At 36.7% G+C, this 21,678-nt stretch overlaps 1 protein-coding gene across 4 annotated transcripts; it reads left to right on the top strand.

Moving 5' to 3' along the window:
* The first annotated feature begins 1,027 nt into the window (after positions 1 to 1,027).
* CIBAR1 (CBY1 interacting BAR domain containing 1) lies at positions 1,028 to 21,340 on the top strand. Of its 4 annotated transcripts, none has more exons than XM_056484200.1 (9): positions 1,028 to 1,242; positions 3,003 to 3,237; positions 5,704 to 5,772; positions 10,963 to 11,064; positions 12,985 to 12,990; positions 14,608 to 14,712; positions 15,293 to 15,406; positions 16,370 to 16,489; positions 20,179 to 20,989. In XM_056484200.1, the coding sequence occupies exons 1-9, from the start codon at positions 1,106 to 1,108 to the stop codon at positions 20,287 to 20,289; spliced, it is 999 nt and encodes a 332-aa protein (XP_056340175.1). In that variant the 5' UTR covers positions 1,028 to 1,105; the 3' UTR covers positions 20,290 to 20,989. The 4 variants fall into 4 exon arrangements, with proteins under 4 accessions (XP_056340175.1, XP_056340173.1, XP_056340172.1 ...); XM_056484199.1 differs by having other exon boundaries at positions 1,090 to 1,242; positions 20,176 to 21,340; XM_056484198.1 differs by lacking the exon at positions 12,985 to 12,990.
* The last annotated feature ends 338 nt before the right edge of the window (positions 21,341 to 21,678 follow it).

Below are 21,678 nucleotides of genomic sequence, written 5' to 3'. Positions count from 1 at the left end.
TGTACCAGCCCAGGCCTTGACAGTGCACTTGTCCTTGAACAAACCCTGCCCCTGCCCTTGTGTGGGCTCATGTGTGGGGAGCACCAGCCACTACTTGTGTCCCCCAGGGATCAGTATTGGTCCCAGTCCTAGTCAGTATCTTTACTGATGATCTGGATGACAGAATCAAATGCACCCTTAATAAATTTGTGGATGACAATAAGTTGGGCAGGAGTGTTGAAAGGATCTGCAGAGGGACCTGGACAAGCTGGATCAATGGGCAAAACTAATTGTATGAGGCTCAACAAAATGCCAGGTCACTCGAGTCACAACTCCCTGCAGTGCTGCAGGCTGGGGGACGAGTGTCTGAAGAGCTGCCCGTGGGGATGGACCTGGGGTGCTGGCTGATGGTGTCTGATCATGAGCCAGTGTGAGCCCAGGTGGCCAGGAGGGCCAGTGTCACCCTGGCCTGTGTCAGCAATGGTGTGGCCAGCAGGAGCAGGGCAGGGATTGTCCCCTGCACTGGGCACTGGTGAGGGTGCACATCAAGCACTGCATCCAGCTCTGGGCCCTCAGCTCAGGAAGGACATTGAGGAGCTGCAGCGTGTCCAGAGGAGGGAAATGGAGCTGGGGAAGGGTCTGGAGCACAAATCCTGTGAGGAGAGGCTGAGGGAGCCGGGGGTGAGAGGAGTTAAATGAAAACAGGGGGTGTTTACCCTGGAGTACAGGGCAGCTCCGGACAGCTCCCTGAAAGGAAGCTGCAGCCACACAGGGTCCGCCGCTTCTGCCGGGTGACAAGTGATAGGAGAAGACATAGTCTTAAGCTGCGCCAGATGAGGTTTAGGTTGGACGTGAGGAGGAATTTCTTCACAGAAACAGTGATTAGACACTGGAAGGCGCTGCCCAGGGAGGTGTTGGAGCAGCGGTCCCTGGAGGTGTTTAAGGGAAGCCTGCACTCAGAGCCGTGTTCCAGAGCACGGTGGTGCTCGGTCGGAGGCTGGGCTGGATGATCTGTCTCAGCGCTCCTTCCCAGCCGCACCGACTCCGCTTTTCTGGCGCTGCGGCCGCACTGAGCGGGAGCTGCCGCAGCCCGTCCCGCAGGCCGGGGGCGGGCCGGCCGGTGTCCATGGAAACCGGGCGCACGCGGAGCGCCGCCCTCCTTCCCTCCTTCCCTGCTTCCCTCCTTCCCTGCTTCCCTGCTTCCCTGCTTCCCGCCGCCGCGATCGCCACCATGATGCTGCTGGGCCGCGGGCTGGACGCCAGGTAGGGGCGGAGGGCCGGGAGCCCCGGGGCGGCGGGAGAGGCCGCGCTGCGAGCGGGGCCGGGGGCGATGCGGGCCCGGCCCTTCCAGCGCATCTGCCTCTCTGCCTTCTCCGGCAAAGGCCGCAAAACTTTTCCAGGCCTAGTGTGCTCTGCAGAGATGGAGTAGAGATGTGCTGCCGATATTTGTTTGGACCTCTCGCGAATAATTCTGCGAACAGTTCTAAACGGTCGCGATAATGAGGGGGGAATAAAAACTTTTACGCCCCCATATAAGAAAATGTCGTGTTTCACATCCCAAAATTAAATACTAGTTGCATGAGTGTATTGTAAGATCTGAATTGTAAAGTGGGTGATTAGGTCTTCCTTCTGGAGAGAAACACTTTCTGACATGAAGATCCTTCAAGAAAATAGGAAATACATACCTTTTATTGAAGATTTTATCAGGTAGTATAATTTTGAAAAACAGCTTTATTAGTACTTAATGAAATTCTTACTTGCCTATTCACCTGGTGAAACCATCCCTATTCAAGTGGTTCTGTGCTCCCGCATTCAGTCTTGGAGGACTGAATAACTTCCTTGTTTGTTTTTTTAACCTTAACGGAATCTCTTTTAAACAGTTCCACACAGCTTGCCATGAAGCAACCCAAATGGATTTTTGCCCAAGGCAGAACTTGGGCATGAAATACTTTTCCTGAAGTAAAGTTGTTCCTCATTTGAATTGATTGCATTGTTGTTTAGTCTAAAAGTACCAAATTTCTTCGATTTTTTCTGATCATCATGTATCCTGATACAAAGTCAGTATTTAAATATTGGTCAGTTGCATTGGGATAGCTTAAGTTTTTGTTTCTGTCCTTTATCAAGACAGTGGTAGGAGTGAATTCTGTTGCAGGGAATGCTAGCACTTCACATCAATAACCTTGTGTTACACCCTAGAGACTTCTTAGGACCTGGTATGTGGCAGATTCTGTTAGCTGAATAGTCTTAGAGCTGGTTCACTCAGACCAACAACTGGCATGAGTTCACATGACCATCAAATAATATAGGAATATGAAAGCAAAATACAGAGTGAAATATGTGAGTTACTGGAACGTCTTATCTAAATCATTAATAATGAAACATACAGGCATTGGATCAAATAAATTAATTAGATTTATGTAATTTAAAAGAAAGCAATTTATTAGTGTAATGAATGTCCTTTCAGTGGTATTAGAGTTTTCACCTCTTGTGTCCATTCACTTCTCTTCTTTAATTCTCTGTAGTATTATCCTCTGCAGTGCAGTTTGGTAACTGTTTGCAATTTAAAGAATATTTAATACCTTTACCAGTTTGTCCTCTACTGCCTAATTTCTCCAGCCATTGCCTTGCCTGTTTGGATTGCAGGGTGTTGCAGGAAGGGGTGGTCTTGCAGAAGTCTTGTTTGAGACTGCAGGTGTTACCACTGCATTAGTAACTAGTACCATTAGTAATAGTGAGCTTTTGCTTAAGTGCAGGAGGAAAGCTTCCAAGCAGATTTTTGTGATTTGGGTTTTCATATATTGGATCATTAAATGTAAATCAGCTTTTTTGTTTGTTTGTTACTCATTTATAAATAAGCACATATTACATCAGTTAAAACATTCTCTTTTTCAGAATAAATTTCTGCTTTGCACTGAAATGAGATATCCAAATTATTAATAGTATAATTATATAGTTTTTCTTCTGTACATGTTATAAACATTTTTGCCCTTCTTATTTTTCACTTGTTTTTCTTTGGTATCCAGGGACAAACAGACTAGACAAATGCAAGATGCTGTTTCAAATGTGGAAAAACATTTTGGTGAATTGTGCCAAATATTTGCTGGATATGTACGTAAAACTGCCAGACTACGAGACAAAGCAGATCTTCTAGTAAATGAAATATATGCATATGCAGCTACAGAGACACCAAACTTAAAAGTTGGACTGAAAAACTTTGCAGATGAATTTTCCAGACTTCAGAATTATCGCCAGGCAGAGGTACAAAATTAAAGCTGTACATGTTGTGTTTGCCATCTGAACTTTTCAGTTACTTATCTGTGATTAAAAGGGAAATCATATTCTGCAATCAGAAGAGAAACAGGAGAAAACTCATCTAAATATATTAATGTCTGAGCAGGGTAGGCTGCCAAATCATTCATCATTTACCTTCCTAATTACTTCAGGGAAAACTGCTTAAAATTAGTCCGGTTGAAGTCAGCAAAATTATACCTACAAACACTTAAAGTATTTGAAAAAGAGCAAGATTTTTTTATTAGTCTTAGAGTTTGGATTATGATTTATGATTAATAAGTATTCTTTTTTAGTTGTGTGACTTGAGTTGTCTAGCAGCAGATGACATAAAATCAATCATTTTTCTTTTGCTGAGCATTATCAGAAATAGTATTGAAGAGGTACTGTCAGGGGCCACTGTAGATTTCATAAGTTCTGCAGTTCAACATTAGAAGTACAAACTTGACTTGGACCATATATGATTATATAGTCACATTTCTGCTAGATGAGGGAGAGTGTAAAGAAAGGTGTTCATGCCACTTACACATTTATGTGTGGTGCCAGTCAAACTGTAACTTATGATGCAGAATCCCAAATACTAGGATAAAGAAAAAATCATTCACATATACTCAAACTAGAGTATGTATCTATTCTTTTAGTAGAACATAGAAAATGTCCATTTATATTTTGAACAGCTATGATTCAAAGAAGAGACTGAAGTAGTTGACATTCTTTATGTCCTCAGATAGGACTTTTTTATTATTGCAAGTCATAATAACAAGTATAATGTTTTTTATTTTGGAGAGCATTGCAAGTTCATAATAACAAAGTGGAAAAAGAAAACATTTTAGAAGCAGTTAATATGGGAAGCAGAGATTTTGAAATGCAAAGAAAATGTGTGGATCTTTAACAATCTATTTAGGGAGGGATTTTGAAGAAGTAATAAGAAGCCTTAGGGTGTGTGCAATTTTTATTTTTCCATAAGTTTTTATACATCTGACTCCAGCCACATGTAGATCCTTATGCTTCAATCGATGTAATAGCAAATTATCCTCTGCTATTAAATTTATACTGTGGCCAAAGGTGAATGTGAAGTCAGACTGTAGGATCTCTCTGTTTTCATCATTCAACTATGAAGCTGTAATTTTGAGGTACATATGTAGCAGCTTGAGTTTTGCTTTTGTTGATTTTAAATCTGTTTTTTTAAAAACTGACATTTGGCCTACATCCTCCTACCATGCCTGTCTGTAAACCAACATTGCCCTGTGAAAGGAAAAAGGCAGAAGCAGCAAAGGAAAAGAGAAGCTTTTAGTCTTTAAATCAAGATTTCCTTTGCTCCTGAAAACAAAATATATTATCTCAGCTTTGTTTCTTCTGGGCATCAAGTCGCTTTACAGTTTTCCTGTATGCTGACAGAGTGGGCAAGAGAAAATAAGCTTGTAAGAATTATCAATTTCTGGTCTGTAGTTGCAGTGCTAGATATATAAATACTGAGGTGTGAGGTACCACAACATGTGGTAGGGTAAGTAAGATGGGCAGGTTATTTGGTACATCTGTAACGTGTTGTTTAGAGCTTTACTGCCCTATTCCTTCCTATTCTATTGGCAGTTCAAGTGAAATTGTTTAACAGAGCACTGGTAGACGCTATCAAGGAGAAATGTTTGCTCAGCTGGCATAGATTTTGGCTGACTGGTGACTGCCTGCCAGTATAGAGAGAACTGTCCCTTCCCAGTAGACTATGCATCTTGTTCTAATCTGGATATAACAGCAATGGGCCACAGGACTCACTCATGGTCCATAAGTCATTGACAGATTACACTGGGGCCACTCAGACTGTTATGTCAGATTTGACAAGCAGGTCTTATCCTACTGCCTGTCTGACCATATGTAGCTGTTTTTCTGACTAGGAGAACTGAAACAAAAATTTAGAACCATTCATCTGTGAGAGCATTTATGCATTTTACATAGCCTGTTATTGGTATTTTTAGTGCACTCAGTACCAGTGATGCTGTTTCCATTATTTTTAAGAAGTGTTCCATTTTGTACAGTATAGTTAATAGCAAAGATTGCTTAGTCCCTAACCTATCAGTAACTGTGAGCAAATACACTGAGCTTTTCATAGAAAGCTACAGAATTCCAAGATGCAGTGTTGGATGTATTTATTACTCAGTTTGATGTATTCATAATTTTCTATGTTTCATTTATCCTGATCTAATTTTAAAAATAGAAATTCCACTAGAAATCAGCTTGAGCTCTTCAGAAAACAAATTCCTTCTTGGTTAATCTACTTGACTATAGTTTTTACAAAATTTTAAAAAACTCTTATCCTAATATTTTTTCAGCATATATGGATTTAACTTGTAATAAGATGAGTCACTGTTTAATTAATTGTTTCCCATTTCTGCACACCATGGATATGGATGATTTTAGCAACCTTATGATTTCTTTTTGTAGGTTGACAGGCTGGAAGCCAAGGTTGTTGAACCTCTGAAATGTTATGGGACCATAGTGAAACTTAAAAGGGTAGGTTAAACATGTGTTTTCTCACAAGGTACATTTCAGTGTCCTGGCCACTCAGTTGAAAACTTTTTGTTTATGGAGAAAATTGTTCTGATTTTTCATATTTCAATTATCAGTTTAACTTAATTATGCAGTTAGACATCTGAAGTGAAGCTATACATACGTTGTAGGAAAGAGCTTTGATGTGAAGACAAGGTTATTCAGGGTCTTTAAACACAAGCAAATGCTCAGAAGGGGCATTAGTATGAAACTTCCTGGATAGAGTAAATTCAGGACTTTTTATTTATAAATAATGTCATTTATTATTGTTTTATTATGATGATGATGGTGATGATATTATTATTACTACTACTATTACTGCTTTGGCTCTTACTCATCTATATGCTGCTTTTAACAGCTTTTCTAACTCAGAACTATGTTCTACATTAAAGTTCATAATTTAGAAAACACATTTGAACCTGATAAGTAGGTAGTGGCCTAAATTCCCTTCTGTTAAGTCATCATGATGACCTGAAGATACACAAAAATCTGAGCTCTCTTCATTCACTACATTTTCTAAACAATGTTTATAGGGATTCAAAATATTCCCTTAAAATATCTGTAAGCTTCTTTCCTCCAGGATGGATAAGCTTGAGCAAGTAATTTTTAATAAGCAGGTAATAAAAGTAATAATAAATAAATAATACTTGTATTTTATACATAGATTACCTTAATCCTGCAAACTCAAATCTGTAATTGATGGATATGTCTGTACCGTAATCTATATAAATCAAAAGCTTAAATAGTGGTAATAATAATAACTATTATTATTATTATTATTATTATTATTATTATTATTATTATTATTATTATTATTATTATTATTATTATTTATTGTTGTTGTTGTTGTTTTGTTGTTGTTGTTGTTGTTGTTAATATTAATATTAATATTAGATATTTTACAGAAATAAAAAAAATCTTGTGGTGTGTTCATCATTATTAATTTAAGTAGATTTTGGCACTGCATCTCAAGCAAGCAGTTTTCCTATGTCTTTGCTGTGTTTTTCTTCCATATGGTGAAGAACCAAGTAGTGTTTGGAATTTACTGCACAGTTACCATACTTGGTGGTTAGAGAAATGATTGTGAAGGAAATGCATCCTGCACTTGAGTAGGACTACCCATGGTAGTCCTTAGCAGAGCTGTAGACTATAGAGCTTAAAACCTGGTGTCTTAATGGTCACTCTGAAACTCAGTTTGTGAGATCTACAGCTAAGTACTTCTCAGGATATAAATTTTGAGGGTGGAAGACAAGTTTCATGTGTCTGTGGCAGTAGGGTTGCTGAGGAGACACAAAACATTACAGCAGTGCCTGGGGCTTCCAAACCGTTGAAGAGACTGCCTTGAGGTGCACTGCCACTGATAACCAGTAATGCTGAGGACAGAAGCAACTGCAAGCAAGTCATTGCTTGCAACAATGAATTGAATTTCCTGTGGTCTTTGCCTTGCAGAATGTCAGAAACGATTACATAATGTTTATTTTAGCTGCACAAGAGCATTTTTAAACTGTAGATGGGATCAACTATTTTACCAGTTTACCTTTGAACTGAGATTAGAGTTCACTAAAGATGTAAGCCGTTAAATGGCTTTTTTTTTCCCACTGCACGTTGACCATGAACCTTGGTTAAAACTTCAACTACCTGGTCTTCAGTTATCATCTATAATCACTGGACATATTTAGTGACAAAGGAAATTTTGTCACTCATGTAAATCTAGCACAAGCTGGTAGTTCTAGGACTGCTGACTAAGTAAAATCAGGCAGAGTATGTCATTATAGCTACTTTCTATAAAGGGGATGTTCTCACTGCTGCTTACTTACTGGATTTGTTCCAGGAAGTACACATCAGCACTTCTGGGCTTTATCTAAAAACAAGTGTTGCTTTTTCTGTGGTGTAAGTCATCAATGTCCTGTGCTACTAAATGCTTTACAGAGGCCCAGGTCAGTCAGAGTAGTGTTTTCCTTTATCTGCTAATGCAGTAAAATTGTTTCATTCATTGCTCTGGTTAACGATGCTGAAGCTAGTTTTAGCTTCAGTGGAAGCAAAAGCTATATTCTTGTCCTGTAACACAGCTTAAATGTAGGAAATGAGGGTTTCTTTCTGTTTCATTGCTCTGTATATCAATCTTCACTTTTCTGCTTTTTGGCAACTCCGTTCCTGGTTCCTTTTCTTCATATAAAGCAGGGCATCATAAAACCAAGGTGATCCACAAGCAGAAGGAAGGACTGATTTGCTTTAATAACTTCACTGACTAAAGCAGGTAACAGTACAGTGATGAGGCTCTGCCAGCTCATTGTCTGATGGATGAACTGTAGCTGTAGTTCTGTATTATTTGAAAATAAATAGGTGACCAGAGTTCTTATGTGTGACTTGAATTCCTAGAGGGACTATTATTAATTTTATATTCTTTGTACCTTTTATCTCATTGCCTATTCCATTCCACTTTTCCTTGAGTGTAACTAAAGCATATTTTCCAAAAACATGTCAAAGCTTGGTCTAAAGAAACTGGAGGTGAATGAAGGACTGTTGGTGTTAGTGCTTAGTTGATGCTTGTGGTGTTTTGTTTTAAATGAAAGACTTCAGCTAATCTTGTTATATGCTCCACTGAGGTGAAAGAGCTCTGTAATGCTCTGGGTTTTTTTCTGGATATTTAGATGCTAGTAAAACAAATTCTTCATATTTTTTTTTTCTATTAGGTAATGTACACCTTGATTCTTTCACCATAAACTGCATTTTCCCCAGCTTTTTAATATTTTTATATTAAAAAGTGTGGTTTTTTCCACGCTCTTTTCTTGGACAAAATATGCATGTAACTCGGCCATACTTTTGCACATCCAAAACTTGTACACAGCTTCACCACTACGGGCACAGTTGCAGTATTTCTTTGTCACACTTTGGCTAGAAGAGAAGTATGTTTCATGGTGGCTGTTGCTACAGAAAACCAGGGTAGAGGACGGAACAGTTCAGCCCCTGTAGGTATTTCTAAAGTCACTATGTGCTAGAAAGAAAATACTGAATTTAATCATGGTAACTCTAGAACTTTGCATCCTCAAGTACACTTTGCATGAAAGTCAGAACCCTTTCAAGCCACAGTGTTGAATCTGATTGACTGTTTTAAATGGGCCTAGAAAATCAGTGCTGTTTACAGGGCTCAGTCATTAAATAGTACTAAACATGCAGCTGTGACAATTAGATAGAAAACTTCATTGTTTCAAAAATAAATATGGTATTTTCTCTTTCTCCACCTTTAACATTTACAACTGGAAAAAAGAAATTAAAAATTTCTATTATTTCTTTTCTTGTAGCCACATGGTTTTCATAAAAGCAGGAGGCCTTTTCAATAGTCTTTGACTTTAGAGGTGGTGTAAATTCCCTTCTGGAGGAACAGCAGTAAAATCAGCTTTGATGGGCTGAAGATGAAGTAGCTTTTATTATCAGAAGCCACTCTGTGTCCCTAGAGATGAAGCAAAATGACAGTTATATACACGGACACACAGACAACAAGGATAGAAACGAGGAAGAAACTGCATGTTTTGAGCCTGGCCTCATGTGCAGCCTAGTTATTAAAGGAACAGACAGCACTCTGAAACCTGGCAATCTTCTGCTTGTCACTGAGTAGTAATCTGGTCACAGGATCACAGAACTTCCTGAAAGACACATTCTTAGTTGCATATCCTTCTGAGTGATGGAGACATACAAACATTAAAATTGTGAAATCCAAGGAAGGAGCACAGACAGCTTCTCAATATGATAGTTTCTAATAACTCTACTACTCCAGTATGGAGTAGTAAATAAATGGAAAGTGGTATTTTTAGAGTAAAATGTCATTTGAAATGCATGCCAAATCCTGCCTCAGACTATATTTCTGCTTATTCTAAACTACTGCTCCTTTCAACTGAACCATCAAAATTAATGACCTTTTTCGTACCAGCATCAGTGGAGTAATAAATACTTGCTGATGATCTTACAGTCCATTAAATAGAGTTTGCAAAACACAGTTTTATAGCATCTAAAAATTTGAGAAAACTGGTAGATGAACATTCTTAAATTGTCACAGGTCTTCTTAGAAGTACATACTTTGGAAACGTACTTCCTAAAAATATATACATCTCCTTTAAAATGGAGCAAAACCAGTTATCAACAGTTTCTGCCTTTCCTAGATCAGTTGTTTTATCTTCTCCAGCTACATCATTATTTGGATGTATTTTGTTTCAAATGGTTTTAAAAACTTTACTGAGTATGCAGTTTAACCCTTTCAGGTATAGAATTCCTATGGTACCTTGTAGCACAGAATTGTTTAGGTTGAAAAAGACTTCTGTGATCATTGAGTCCAACCATTAGCCCAGCACCACCATATTCATCAGTAAACTATGCTCCCAAGTGCCATATCAACACCTTTATTGAACACTTCCAGAATGGCGATTCCATCAGTTCCCTGGGAGGCCTATTCCAATGCCTGACCACCTCTCCAGTGGAAAAAAATTTCCTAATATTTCATCTAAACCTCCCCTGGTGCAGCTTATATGTCCTCATCCTGTCAGTGGTTGCCTGGGAGGAGAGACTGACTCCCACCTGACTACAGCCTCCTTTCAGGGAGTTGTAGAGAGTGATAAGGTTCTCCCTGAGCCTCCTCCAGGCTAAACACTTCCAGCTCCCTCAGCCACTCATCAGACTTCTGCTTTAGCCCTTCAGTAGCTGCAGTGACAGCAGTTACATTTTCTTCATGACTTCTTCTTGGTACTGACTGCTGCCTGCTTTGCTTTTTTTTTAATTATGCCATTTTATTTAATGCTGCTTTTATTTCTAAGCACCACATTTATTCTATTGCTAAGTCAGAAATGAGTCTGCCTTCTTAATTCTTTGGGGTCTCAGCTTGTGACCATCTGTTATACTTTTCATGTAAAGCTGTGAATATCTTTTTCTTTCCTTCTCCACATTTTCAGTTATAGCATGTGTTGTAGGGAGTTGCACAAGGTGCTAAACTCTCTCAGTCTCCAGAGTTCTCTTTCAGAGGATCAATAAACAGATCACTAAAATCTGTTTCTATTCAAAGCAGAAGTTTTGTCCGTGTTATCTAGGCAATGCATGTATGAAGGAGAGCATATTTTGTATTATCCTAGATGTATTTCAAACATGTCTAAAACGTTTTATTTCCAGGATGATCTTAAAGCAACTTTAACAGCAAAGAACCGAGAAGCCAAGCAATTATCTCAACTGGAAAAGACACGCCAGCGGAATCCATCAGATCTACACATTATTGTATCCTGCATTTTTAGTCACTATGAGAAATATTTTTAAAATTTCTTGGGAACTAAACTGTTATGTTTAGGAAGTAGCAGAAATAATAATGCTCCTCAGAGGACTGTTTCCAATACTGAATCTTTTCTTAAACTTCATGAAGAGTTACAGCTTCTACAGAACAGTAGTTACTCACTTCTGAATTGAAAAAAAACTAGGAATTATTTGATATGTTTATGCAAGAGCAGTAGGCATAAATTACATCTAGGTATTTGGAAGTTTTTGAAAGTAAGTGTAATCAGACAATTTCCTTTTTATTTCTGTAAATTTATTGTTTTATTATTTTTCTCCCTGCCATTTTGGTCATTGTGCTTCCTGATACCTAGATGGGATATGAGTTTTCTCCAGCTGCATGAAAAGATAAGCTGTTATTCTGTTAGTAGAATTAGACTCAATTAGACTACTATTCCTTTCCAAAGACCAGTCACCCACCCCAGTATACTATTCTGTATCACAGCAGAAAAAATTAAGCTTCCTTTAAACTGAATTAGAATTTCCATTAAAATCTCATCAAAGTTTCAAATTTTGAAGCAATCAGAATCTAGAGAATGCCAAAGTAAATGGGATCGAGGCAATGCTACTTCAGTCCCTTTATGCTTACATATTATGATACAGGATCTAGGTTCATGATGTGCTGTTTACTTTTTATTACATTTTAGTATTGGACTTTGGAGTTAAGCAGTCCTGTTCATTGTTAGATTTTATCAACTCTATTTCAGAATCTTCAGGATCTTTCTAGTGACTGGGGCATGAGACTGTAGGAAGAATGAAAATTACTCTGCTGGTCAAACAGAACACAGAGGAAATACATTTTATTTTTGTCTTTGTCAGAGAATATCCATTTCATATTAATCAAATTACTTAAATCAAGTCATGACTAATTTGAATACCTTGTCTAATAAAGACAGATGTGTGACAGGGTTAGAACTTGAGCTGTGTTGCAAAGTTCTGTTTTGTTGGAATTAAGGGAGTAAATTATAATAATAAGCCGTTTTCACTATAGGGAGACTAGTCCCATTTTTCTCCCTCAGGCTAATTCCCATTTCATTTCATGGGTATGTCACCGGCACCTCGTTAATTTCTTGTTTCTTTTCTAAGCTTCTCCCAAATACTCTTCTGTGACTTAGCTTCTTCTAACACCTGTTTTCTGTACTTGAGGTTTTGCTTGAAGAGCTACAAAATCTCAGTATAGTCAGATTCTGCATATGGCAAAGGCACCAAATGTTGCCTATTTGCATTTTAAAGTGATTGACACAAAATGCATAAAAAGGTTTTAGGAGCAAGAATGTATTCATTTGCTTTTGAGGGTGTGTGCAGGTCAGCTTTCAGGTCTGAGAGAGCTTTCCCATATCAGAGCACAGCAGCTGAGCTCCTGCAGGGGTTCTCTTATTCTTGAGCAATTGCCATGTTGCAGCAGTGATCAACTTTGGCTACAGATAGCAAAGGATCTGTAATCACTCCCATCTTACAAATGGGGTGTTAGCAAGACTTTGAAAAGGAAACATTACCAGATTTTTAAAAACATAAAAATATTCTTCTGTAAATCAAAATTGATTTTTTTTCCTGAAGAAGTCTGCTAAACTGTAAGTTGTCTGCTTTTTATTTTATTCTTTTAAAAACAAATAACCAAACTCTCAGTCCAAAACAAACAGCTGTCCTGAAATGTTTTTGCCTATATACTTGAATTCTAGCAAAGCTGTAAAAAACTGTACATCTTACAGCCAGAAGCTTCAGACAGCATAATAATAGCACTAAATGTACAGACATTTTGAAACAACTAAGGTAAATATTTCACAGTATATAAAAAGTAGAAATGAAAATAAACATGTCCATGAATATTGATTGTTACATTGCCATTTTTTCCTTTACTAATATTTCCAGTCACAGGTGAGTGTTCAGAAGAGAAAAATGCCAAACTGCTGTTGTCCAAATTATGCAGGCTTGGCGACTTTAGACACCTCACTCTAAAACAACCAGAATTCCTCTCCCAAAGCATATCTGCACAAATTATGTCCAATCTAAGATGTATTGAGGAGATGTATTTGATTCTCATAGAAATAACATACTGTATGTGTATGTCTGAGGGCTGTGTATGCATAATAGCTGCCATCATTTACAGAGTGACTGATTGAAGAAACTGAAAATACACAAAATCTCTTTTCTTCCCTCATGTGGTTTGGGCAAAATCAAGAGAGATGAACATGTGACCTTATGTACTACTGAAGATCATTATCAATTTTGTTTGCCCCATAGTGGCAGAAATGTGTGATTTTAGGCTGTTTTTGAAAGGAGATTGTTTCAAATTGATAATCCTGTAAAAATAAGATTAGCAGATTACAATCAAAGAAGTGAATAAAGCATGCCTTATGCCTTAGGTTTTTGTATGTGTAATGCTAAAAGCTAGATCACAGGAACTGAACCTGTAGTGGTTTTTTCCATTAAAGGAAAAAATCCTCTCTTAAGTTGCAGTTTTGTAGAAATGGGAAGAACCCTACAACTTGATCATAGGATACAGTACTACTTGATCCATATACTACTTTCAAATCTCTTGACCATATAGATTTGTGATTATACTTACTGACTGAGCCTGTAAGTATCATTAGTGTATGATGTTTGATCAATAATGTATGGAAAATAACAGAAGCTTAGACCCAAATCTTGTAGATTTTAATTTCAAGCTCTCGTATATTGTTAATTTGTAATAGTACACAGTTCTCAGACTTGACTTAATCAGAATAGTTTCAATATCTTGCATTAAATGGTAGTGGACTTTCTATAAAGTTCATAATTAAATCTAATTAAAATGCTTTCTGTACTAACAAAATAAGAAATACTGTGTATTTATGTGTTAGAAATTGATGTGTCCCGTTCCCAGTTAAATATGTTAAGTATGTTCTTAATAAGATATGTTAATAACACAAAAATATTAAAAACATAAAACACCTGAAATGCATTTGAATCTAAAAGTTATAATAACTCTAGCCTGCAAGATTTAGATATTTACAGGATAAGTACGTTAGTTCCAGCTATAGATCTCTATTTAAATAATTTGTAAAAACTTAGTAAGATGAGGTTCAGCACACTATACTGGAAAAGATTTTTCTGGACCCAGCAGGTTGATCTGCAGTAGAAAACAAGGGGTGATCTTTTCCTGCTCACCCACCACTCTAGCCTGTGCTGGCTTAAGTACCTAAACCCAGTCACTGTGTTGCCAAGGGGGTGTCAGGGCTGGCTCAGTAAAACTATCACATGATTATTACAGAAAATTAATCAGGGCAGAGGGACTTTCCTGACTGGCTGCAGCTCATCATCTTTCATGTTTCACATCAAAGTCACAACAGTATAGAAGGCATGTTTAAGTGTTCATTAAGCTACAGATTTCAAATACTGTAACACAGATAGGTATTGTTTTAAAAACTCAGACTTAAACGTTCTCATGGCAATTACAGCAAATAGCTCTGTATCAAATGCAAGACTAATTTCACCTCTGTGTTACTTTACCAGGCTGAAACTGAGCTGCAGAGAGCAACACTGGATGCTACTCGAACAACTCGGCACTTAGAGGAAACCATTGATAATTTTGAGAAGCAGAAGATAAGGGACATAAAAGTATGTGTGCTCACATTTCATCTTCCATAATAAAATTACTATAGTTAGTCAGGGGCAAGATAAGCAACATTCACTGAAATGCAAATGTCATGCTATTTCTGAATATTCCACAGAATTGTAAATTACAGATGTATATAGAATCTACAGATAACTTATCCTCAACCTGTTACAAAAGACTGTCTTCAAAACAGCAAAACTTATGAATGACTGCATCTTGTGAATACTTACTGGAGATTATCAAGTGACTTTTCAGTAAGATGTTATTCCTAATAGGTTTCCTCTTTACTTTTTAAGTATTTATTTAGAATTTATTATTAAAATAATAACAATAATAATATAAAACAATAAAAATATATTATTCTATAATTAAGATGCATATTATATTATTAATTATCATGCATAAGTGATAGCCCAGCCCAGCCAGCATTTATGTTTAATTTTAAAATTCAGTCTGACTACTTAAAAATATTAAGTATCATGTATTTATTTGTATCATATAAATACCACACACAGAATAATTTTTTTAAGTACAAATATACTTTACTGTATTAAGCAAATCTTTATTTTCATTTGCTTTCAGAACATATTTTCTGAATTTATAACTATTGAAATGTTGTTCCATGGGAAAGCTTTAGAGATATATACTGCTGCCTACCAAAATATCCAAAATATTGATGAAAATGAAGATTTGGAGGTAAGAGTGATTGAGATTTGCTTTTCTGTTTACTTCCTACATACAAGCCGTTTTCACAGTTGGACTACACATGTCTCACGCAGAAAAATGCAACAAATATTTCAGGTTCCCAGAACAAACTCTTGTATACTAAGTCTCTTTTTTGCACTTCTTCAGCAAAAGCATGCAGGTTTATAATCTCAGAGAACACAAACAGAGAGCAACTGCCGTGGCAATCTGATCTTTCCCACAAAACACAGAAAAGAGACTCACAAAATTACCTGCTACTCCAAGCTCAGCTAACATAGTTTCTAAAGAACACTTCTGCAGTGAGTCTTGCTCTAAAGACTAATTACTGCATTAAAGATCTCCTTCTAACCTGAATTTTGTTTGCTTGTTTCCATCTTATAATCATCTTTATTAGGCTGTTCTAGACTTAAGAGACATTTGTTATTTACTACATTGGGTTTTTTGCCTTGTGGCAGTAACCAGCTTCAAGTCACCCTTTTCTTTTCTATTTGAATTATAGTCTCTCTTTCCCAAGATGTGCTTTTCAGTCTTCTTTTAATTCTTGCAGTTCTTCTAGATGTTGGGCCTTTAAACTTAACATCATTGAAATGTGTGTTGTGTATATATGTTTGGTTTAGCAAAAAAGTTGAATAATTTTCAGTCTTTTTTTGTAAAGTGGGTTCATACTTCTAGCTTAGCCTGAAACTCAGCTATACGTTGGTGGGAAACTATTGCAGTTTTCGCTGTGCAAATGTCCCCAAACTTTTGAAGAATGTTTACCTTGACCACATAAGTATGTTGATATGTCTCAGGTTAAGCAAGGACATTGTTTCAGCTAAAAGTGATCAGTCCATACTACAGCTGATGTGCATCTCTAGATCAGGTTTCATTGCCCAGTGCTGCATTTCTGCAAGCTTCAGTCTTGGCGATTCTTAGCTTGCAAGCATCTAAGTCCCAGCTTTCTCCATTGATTAGGTTTTTCGGAGCTCACTTTATCCACCAGACTATCAGTCTCGCTTAGACATAGTTCGTGCAAATTCCAAGTCCCCCCTGCAAAGAACTGGCTCCTCAAAATCTTCACTGAGAACAGCACAGGTAAGAAAAAAATTACATACTAAATCATTATATTAAACCTGTACTTAAGATAATCTTTTAGCTAAAGCACATGGATCCACTGTCTTTACTCAGTTCAGGACCATCAGAAATGTAAAGAAACTTTCAATAACTTTTTAAATATCATATTAAGCTCTTGATAATGCAGCTTTATCATTGATGGGAAAAAATCCCTCAGCTTTTAAAGCTGTGTTGCTTAATTATGACAAATGCCATTTCCAGCAATACTTGGTCTTCTATCAACAAACTGTAGCATCTTGCAGAGAAGAGATCTAGGAGCTTATTTGAAAGAGTAGTGGCATTCTTTAAGTACTTGCATATTTCTAGTATTCAGATTCTAGAGTGTGGCCTCTCTGCCAGGTCCTAATCCAGACTAGTGATACCTTCTAGCTGAAGAGCAAACCCATGACCAACAGACCTCTCCTTTTATACTCTGAAAAATCACAGCAGGTGAGGAAAAGGATGATAAAAATGAGTGAAACAGTTGAAGACAGTGCCACTGTTTTTGGACCAGTTACCTTGCAAATATCTTTGCCACTTGTTTATAGCAGTAAACTTGTAGACACTGTAAAATGGCTAAATTATTTTTAATTTACTGCAGCTGTAAGCCTGTAACTACAATGATTCTTACCAGTGTTTCAGTTAAAAGACAAAGCCACATTTAAGATGTATGTCTTACTTTTCTTCTTTGAATAGAATCATGCATTGATATTGTAGTAAGGAAAACCTTTCTTGACTTTGTACACACTTTATACCTTCTCTGCTCTCAACACAAAACACATCAGTTACCACAGTTGAGCTGTTCTACTGTTGAAAATATGAGTTGTGTCATCTGAAGAGATACAACCTAGTGATTCAGTGCATGAAATACTACCCTTACTAACTTGCCAGTCCTATCACTCCAGCAAATTTCAAGTTCAAGCTACTTCAGAAAATATGAGAGAAAAAAAAAACACAAACCAAGAGAAAACTGAGTATGTACATGGATTTCTTCCAGACGTGAAGTGGAACTCCATTTTGACTAACTTGCAAGTTAACCTTTCTCATTTCCTAGACAGCTCTCTTAATTATAACTTTGGGTGTTAGTGTTCTCATAACTTCTGACTTACCTGAAAAGAACAGGAAGTCATCTAGACCCAGGGGGAAACTGCAATGCAATTCAAAATAAGGTCATCTTACTTGGCTGTGCAGTGTGTCTGCAGAGGAGGATCATATGGCAGCAAAAAGGGGTGGAACACCCTACTAGTGCAGTCACCATAGGGCAGTGAAGGACAGCCTTTCCTGATTCTGTAAATAGCATGGTGCTGTATTACACTAAGGCCTCTAATCTTTGGAACCACCAAATAGCTCATGGGAAAAAAAAATGCTGTATTCAGAAAAACTTTCAAGTGACTTGTTTGATCTTTTCTGTGGATCTTTTACTCTGAAAGGTTTGACAAATCTAATTTCCTGCTACACAGTAATCCTTTACTGTCTGTAATACAGTACATTGCAATTTCCAATGTAAAACAGTATAAATAATGTGGGGAGCAGTTCACAGAATCACATGGCCCAAGTCTGTGGGGCAGGGGAGGACAGACACACACACACAAAGACTAATCTGTAGGTGGGGGACAGTGTGGGAAGTCACTGCATACCAGATAAAATAAAGTGTGCCAGTAACACAATTCAGGTCTTTTCAGAGGATTTAACACATACCATCCTTGAATTTATTTCTGGCTCTGTGAACTAACTTTTTGTATTATCTTTATGTTAAAAATCTAAAGTACTCCTTGAGCTTGATTCATTTTCCCACAAATAGCTATGTCCTTCATTTCACAACACTTCACTTGGCAATTTATCCTCAATGTTTTGGTTTACCTATTCAGGTTGGTGTATCTTATATTTTAGAACTATAGCAAAACAGAATGATCTTTTCCAGCTATTTTAAATCAAACTTAATTCCATAGGTTTTATCTATATGCATTAAATATAACAAACTTTGCAATGACACTCTGTAGGACAGCAAAGTATCATTTGAACCATTACTGAAAATGTCTGCATCTGAATGTTCCAACACTAAGATGTGGAGAAAATTGCCATGCTCCTGTAGTAGCAGCTGCAGTAAAACGTGGAGCTGAACTGCTTAAGCAAGGACAGTCATCACCTACATGCAACTGATAGAATTAATTTTTACATAAAATTATTTATGGTCAACAAATTATCATATTCTTTTTTTGCATAAAGTTATGAAAAATTAAATTCAATACTGGTATGTTTTCTTTGACACAATAACTTGGATTTAAACTGCGGATTTTCGTTTCCCACTTTCCTTCAGAAATACGATGCAAGTTCAGCTGAAGAATTTCAGATGCCCTGAACTAGAAAATAAAACTTAGAAAATTAGTCTATCCCAGTAACATTCATTTCACCTTAACAGGCTCAATCTGCAGCATTCCTTAAACTCCAATTACAAATCACTGCCATTGTCTCTCTCTTTCACAGAATAAGAGACTGCTGCTTTAGACATTTCAACACAAATTAACCCAGCTTCACCCAATGATTAACTCCATTTTCTGTTGGGTTCAGGAATTTGTAAGCAAGTATTTGCTTTGAGCTAAATTATGTATACTTTGTGAGCATCAACAAGACTAAGGATTTTTCTGCTATTAGAAATTCAGTGACTACAGTTTGCTTTATGCACACGCAAAAAAAACTTGCATATATGGCTGTATGAATTATAACATCTCAGAAGTCAATTTAATAATGAGCATTTAAGGACTTTTAAAATAGAGGGTTGCTTAAAAAAAAAGGCAAGCTCTGTCTTCAGTACAGAAGTCTTTATTATATCATTGTATGTGAGAAGACACAAACTATAACCAAAATTAGAGCTGCAGATGCCCTTAGAGAACTATTGAACCTGAAAAAAATTTTCAAAAGCATTCCAGATGACTTGGATAACTGTCTTCAATGCTCTCTTTCTCACTGGGGAAAAAAAAAAAATATCCTTCTTAAAATTGTAAATGTTGCATTGTCTGTGAAGAATCTATCTTCAATAGGAATTAGATTGAGCCCTCATTAAAAAAAAGTACAGACTGCAGAATCTGTCAAATGAGATGGAAGCTTGGCAGCTGGCACTTGTTTTTAATGTTTGATGAACCAAAAAGAGGAGTCACTCTGAAGGCAAGCAGTGATGGGCAGGGAAAGAAGTTCATCTATGAATCAAATTCTTACAAAGTTTGTCTAATTCATTCTTGAAAACAAAAAAGTAAAAAGTTTAGAGTACCATAGTTTTGAGCTTTTAACTGAAGACGTCTGATGTTTTCAAGATAGGTTAGGTCCTAATACTCATCTTCAGCCTGCTGTTTCAACAGCCAACCCAGGAAAACAGGGATTTGCATCTTATTTTTAGCACTAATTGGATAAAAATACCATTTTCCCTGTTCTATAACAGTTGTCATGGACTACATGGATTTCAGCTTTTAAAAATCCTTATAGTATTTTTATCCTGTGTCACGTATCTTTCCATTGGTGTACATGTTATGAAGAGTTAATAAATAAATAAATAACTTACTGCCTCCCATAAATAAAAACCCTTCAAACATTTAGACTGAAAATGCCAATGGAGAATTATTTTTTGTTTACAGAAAACAAACAGTTGATATCCTTTTGTTGGATTTTTGTTCTAGCAGATTTCCCGCAGAGTGCCAAGAAGAGATGAAGAAGAGGACGAGGAAGAAGATGATGATGATGAAGAGGAGGATGAGGAGGATGAATTTGATGCCACTAAGGAAGTGAGATAACAAAGCTGTTCTAAGAGGGTTTTTTTATTAAGAGGAAAAAAAAAAAAAAAAAACCCTTTACCTAAAGGCTTTTTTATTTTGGATCTAAAATTTCACTGGGACTATTTATTTAGAATTCTAGCAGGAGCAAGAATCAACACTGATTCTAGAGTGCCAGACAACAAATGACTGGTTTGAAAGAATGGAAAAAAATTCACTGAAAGTGGACAATTTCAGTAGCTAGAAAATTAAATATTTAAATAGATGCCTGTATTATATTTGCATAGATGTTATATTGTAATCACATTTGCTTAAACTTAGGTGATAAAGTGTCCAAAAACTGCACTATGCTTTCAAGCAGTTACAAATATTGTTTTCTTGTTACTTTGCCAATATATTACCTCTCTAGCTATGCACCTCTTGAATTAAGTACTTCAGCTGTAACTGTTATAATTTCATTTATACATCCTACAGTAACTAGTAGTTAAGAAACTGTTTGCAGCAACATGTTAAGATTTCATTTTGCTATCCCAAATAGATGGCAGAAGGCAGGATGAGGTGTACTTTTATTTTCATTTTCCTCAGGCTTTCATCAGGTACAGATGACGTTTGATTCCTTTATGCATACAGAAAGAATAGTCACAAATAAGGACCTGGCCCAGTATCTTATGTTCAATCTGATGCTCTGCTTTTAAATAAAAGTGCCTTCATGATAAAACTAGTGGATATTTTATGTAGTTGATATTTATTATATCAGTTGACATGCTATACCATAGTTCAAATGTAAGAGTTTGAACCAGTAACAGTTCAGTTACTGGTTCCATCAAATATACAAGAAATTACACATTTTGAGTGCAATTTCTTATCCTGTTGAAGACAGAGGTTACATGTGTTCATTTTTAAGTGTATGGTTGTCTGTCAGAAAGCTGCTACCACACTGTTCACATCCAGCTTTAGTATCTGCTAAAGAACAAATGGATAAGAATTTAAACTTGTGACTAAGAAAACAATTTAAAGTTATAACAAAATCTTCTTTCAGTTACAAAAATAAACCAAGTGCATTTATAATATTGATGCTGCTTTTGTCCACTGTTGCAAAGTACGCAATGCATACCTGTTTTGATGTGAAAAAATAGGTTTTGCCAAAAATTAATGTGATGAAAGTAAGTGAAAAGTTCACAATATAGGGTTGTTTTAAACCCAGAAAATAATTTTACACCAGCATTACATACCATTGATATTGAATTACTGCTGGCAAGGAGTAAATACCAATGAGCAAAACTTTCAAAAGTAGCTATGTAATTAATTCCCATCTATTTCAGCAACCAAGGCACTTCAATAAATAGTTGTATCACATCAGAATTCTGGTGATCACCACTTTACCATTTCACATGCAATGAAGTAGTCCAT

This window comes from Oenanthe melanoleuca, chromosome 2, assembly GCF_029582105.1.
Source record: "Oenanthe melanoleuca isolate GR-GAL-2019-014 chromosome 2, OMel1.0, whole genome shotgun sequence".
Lineage (NCBI taxonomy): Eukaryota > Metazoa > Chordata > Aves > Passeriformes > Muscicapidae > Oenanthe > Oenanthe melanoleuca.
Note: the sequence above shows the minus strand (reverse complement) of the source record. Positions and strands in the feature narration are given on the sequence as shown.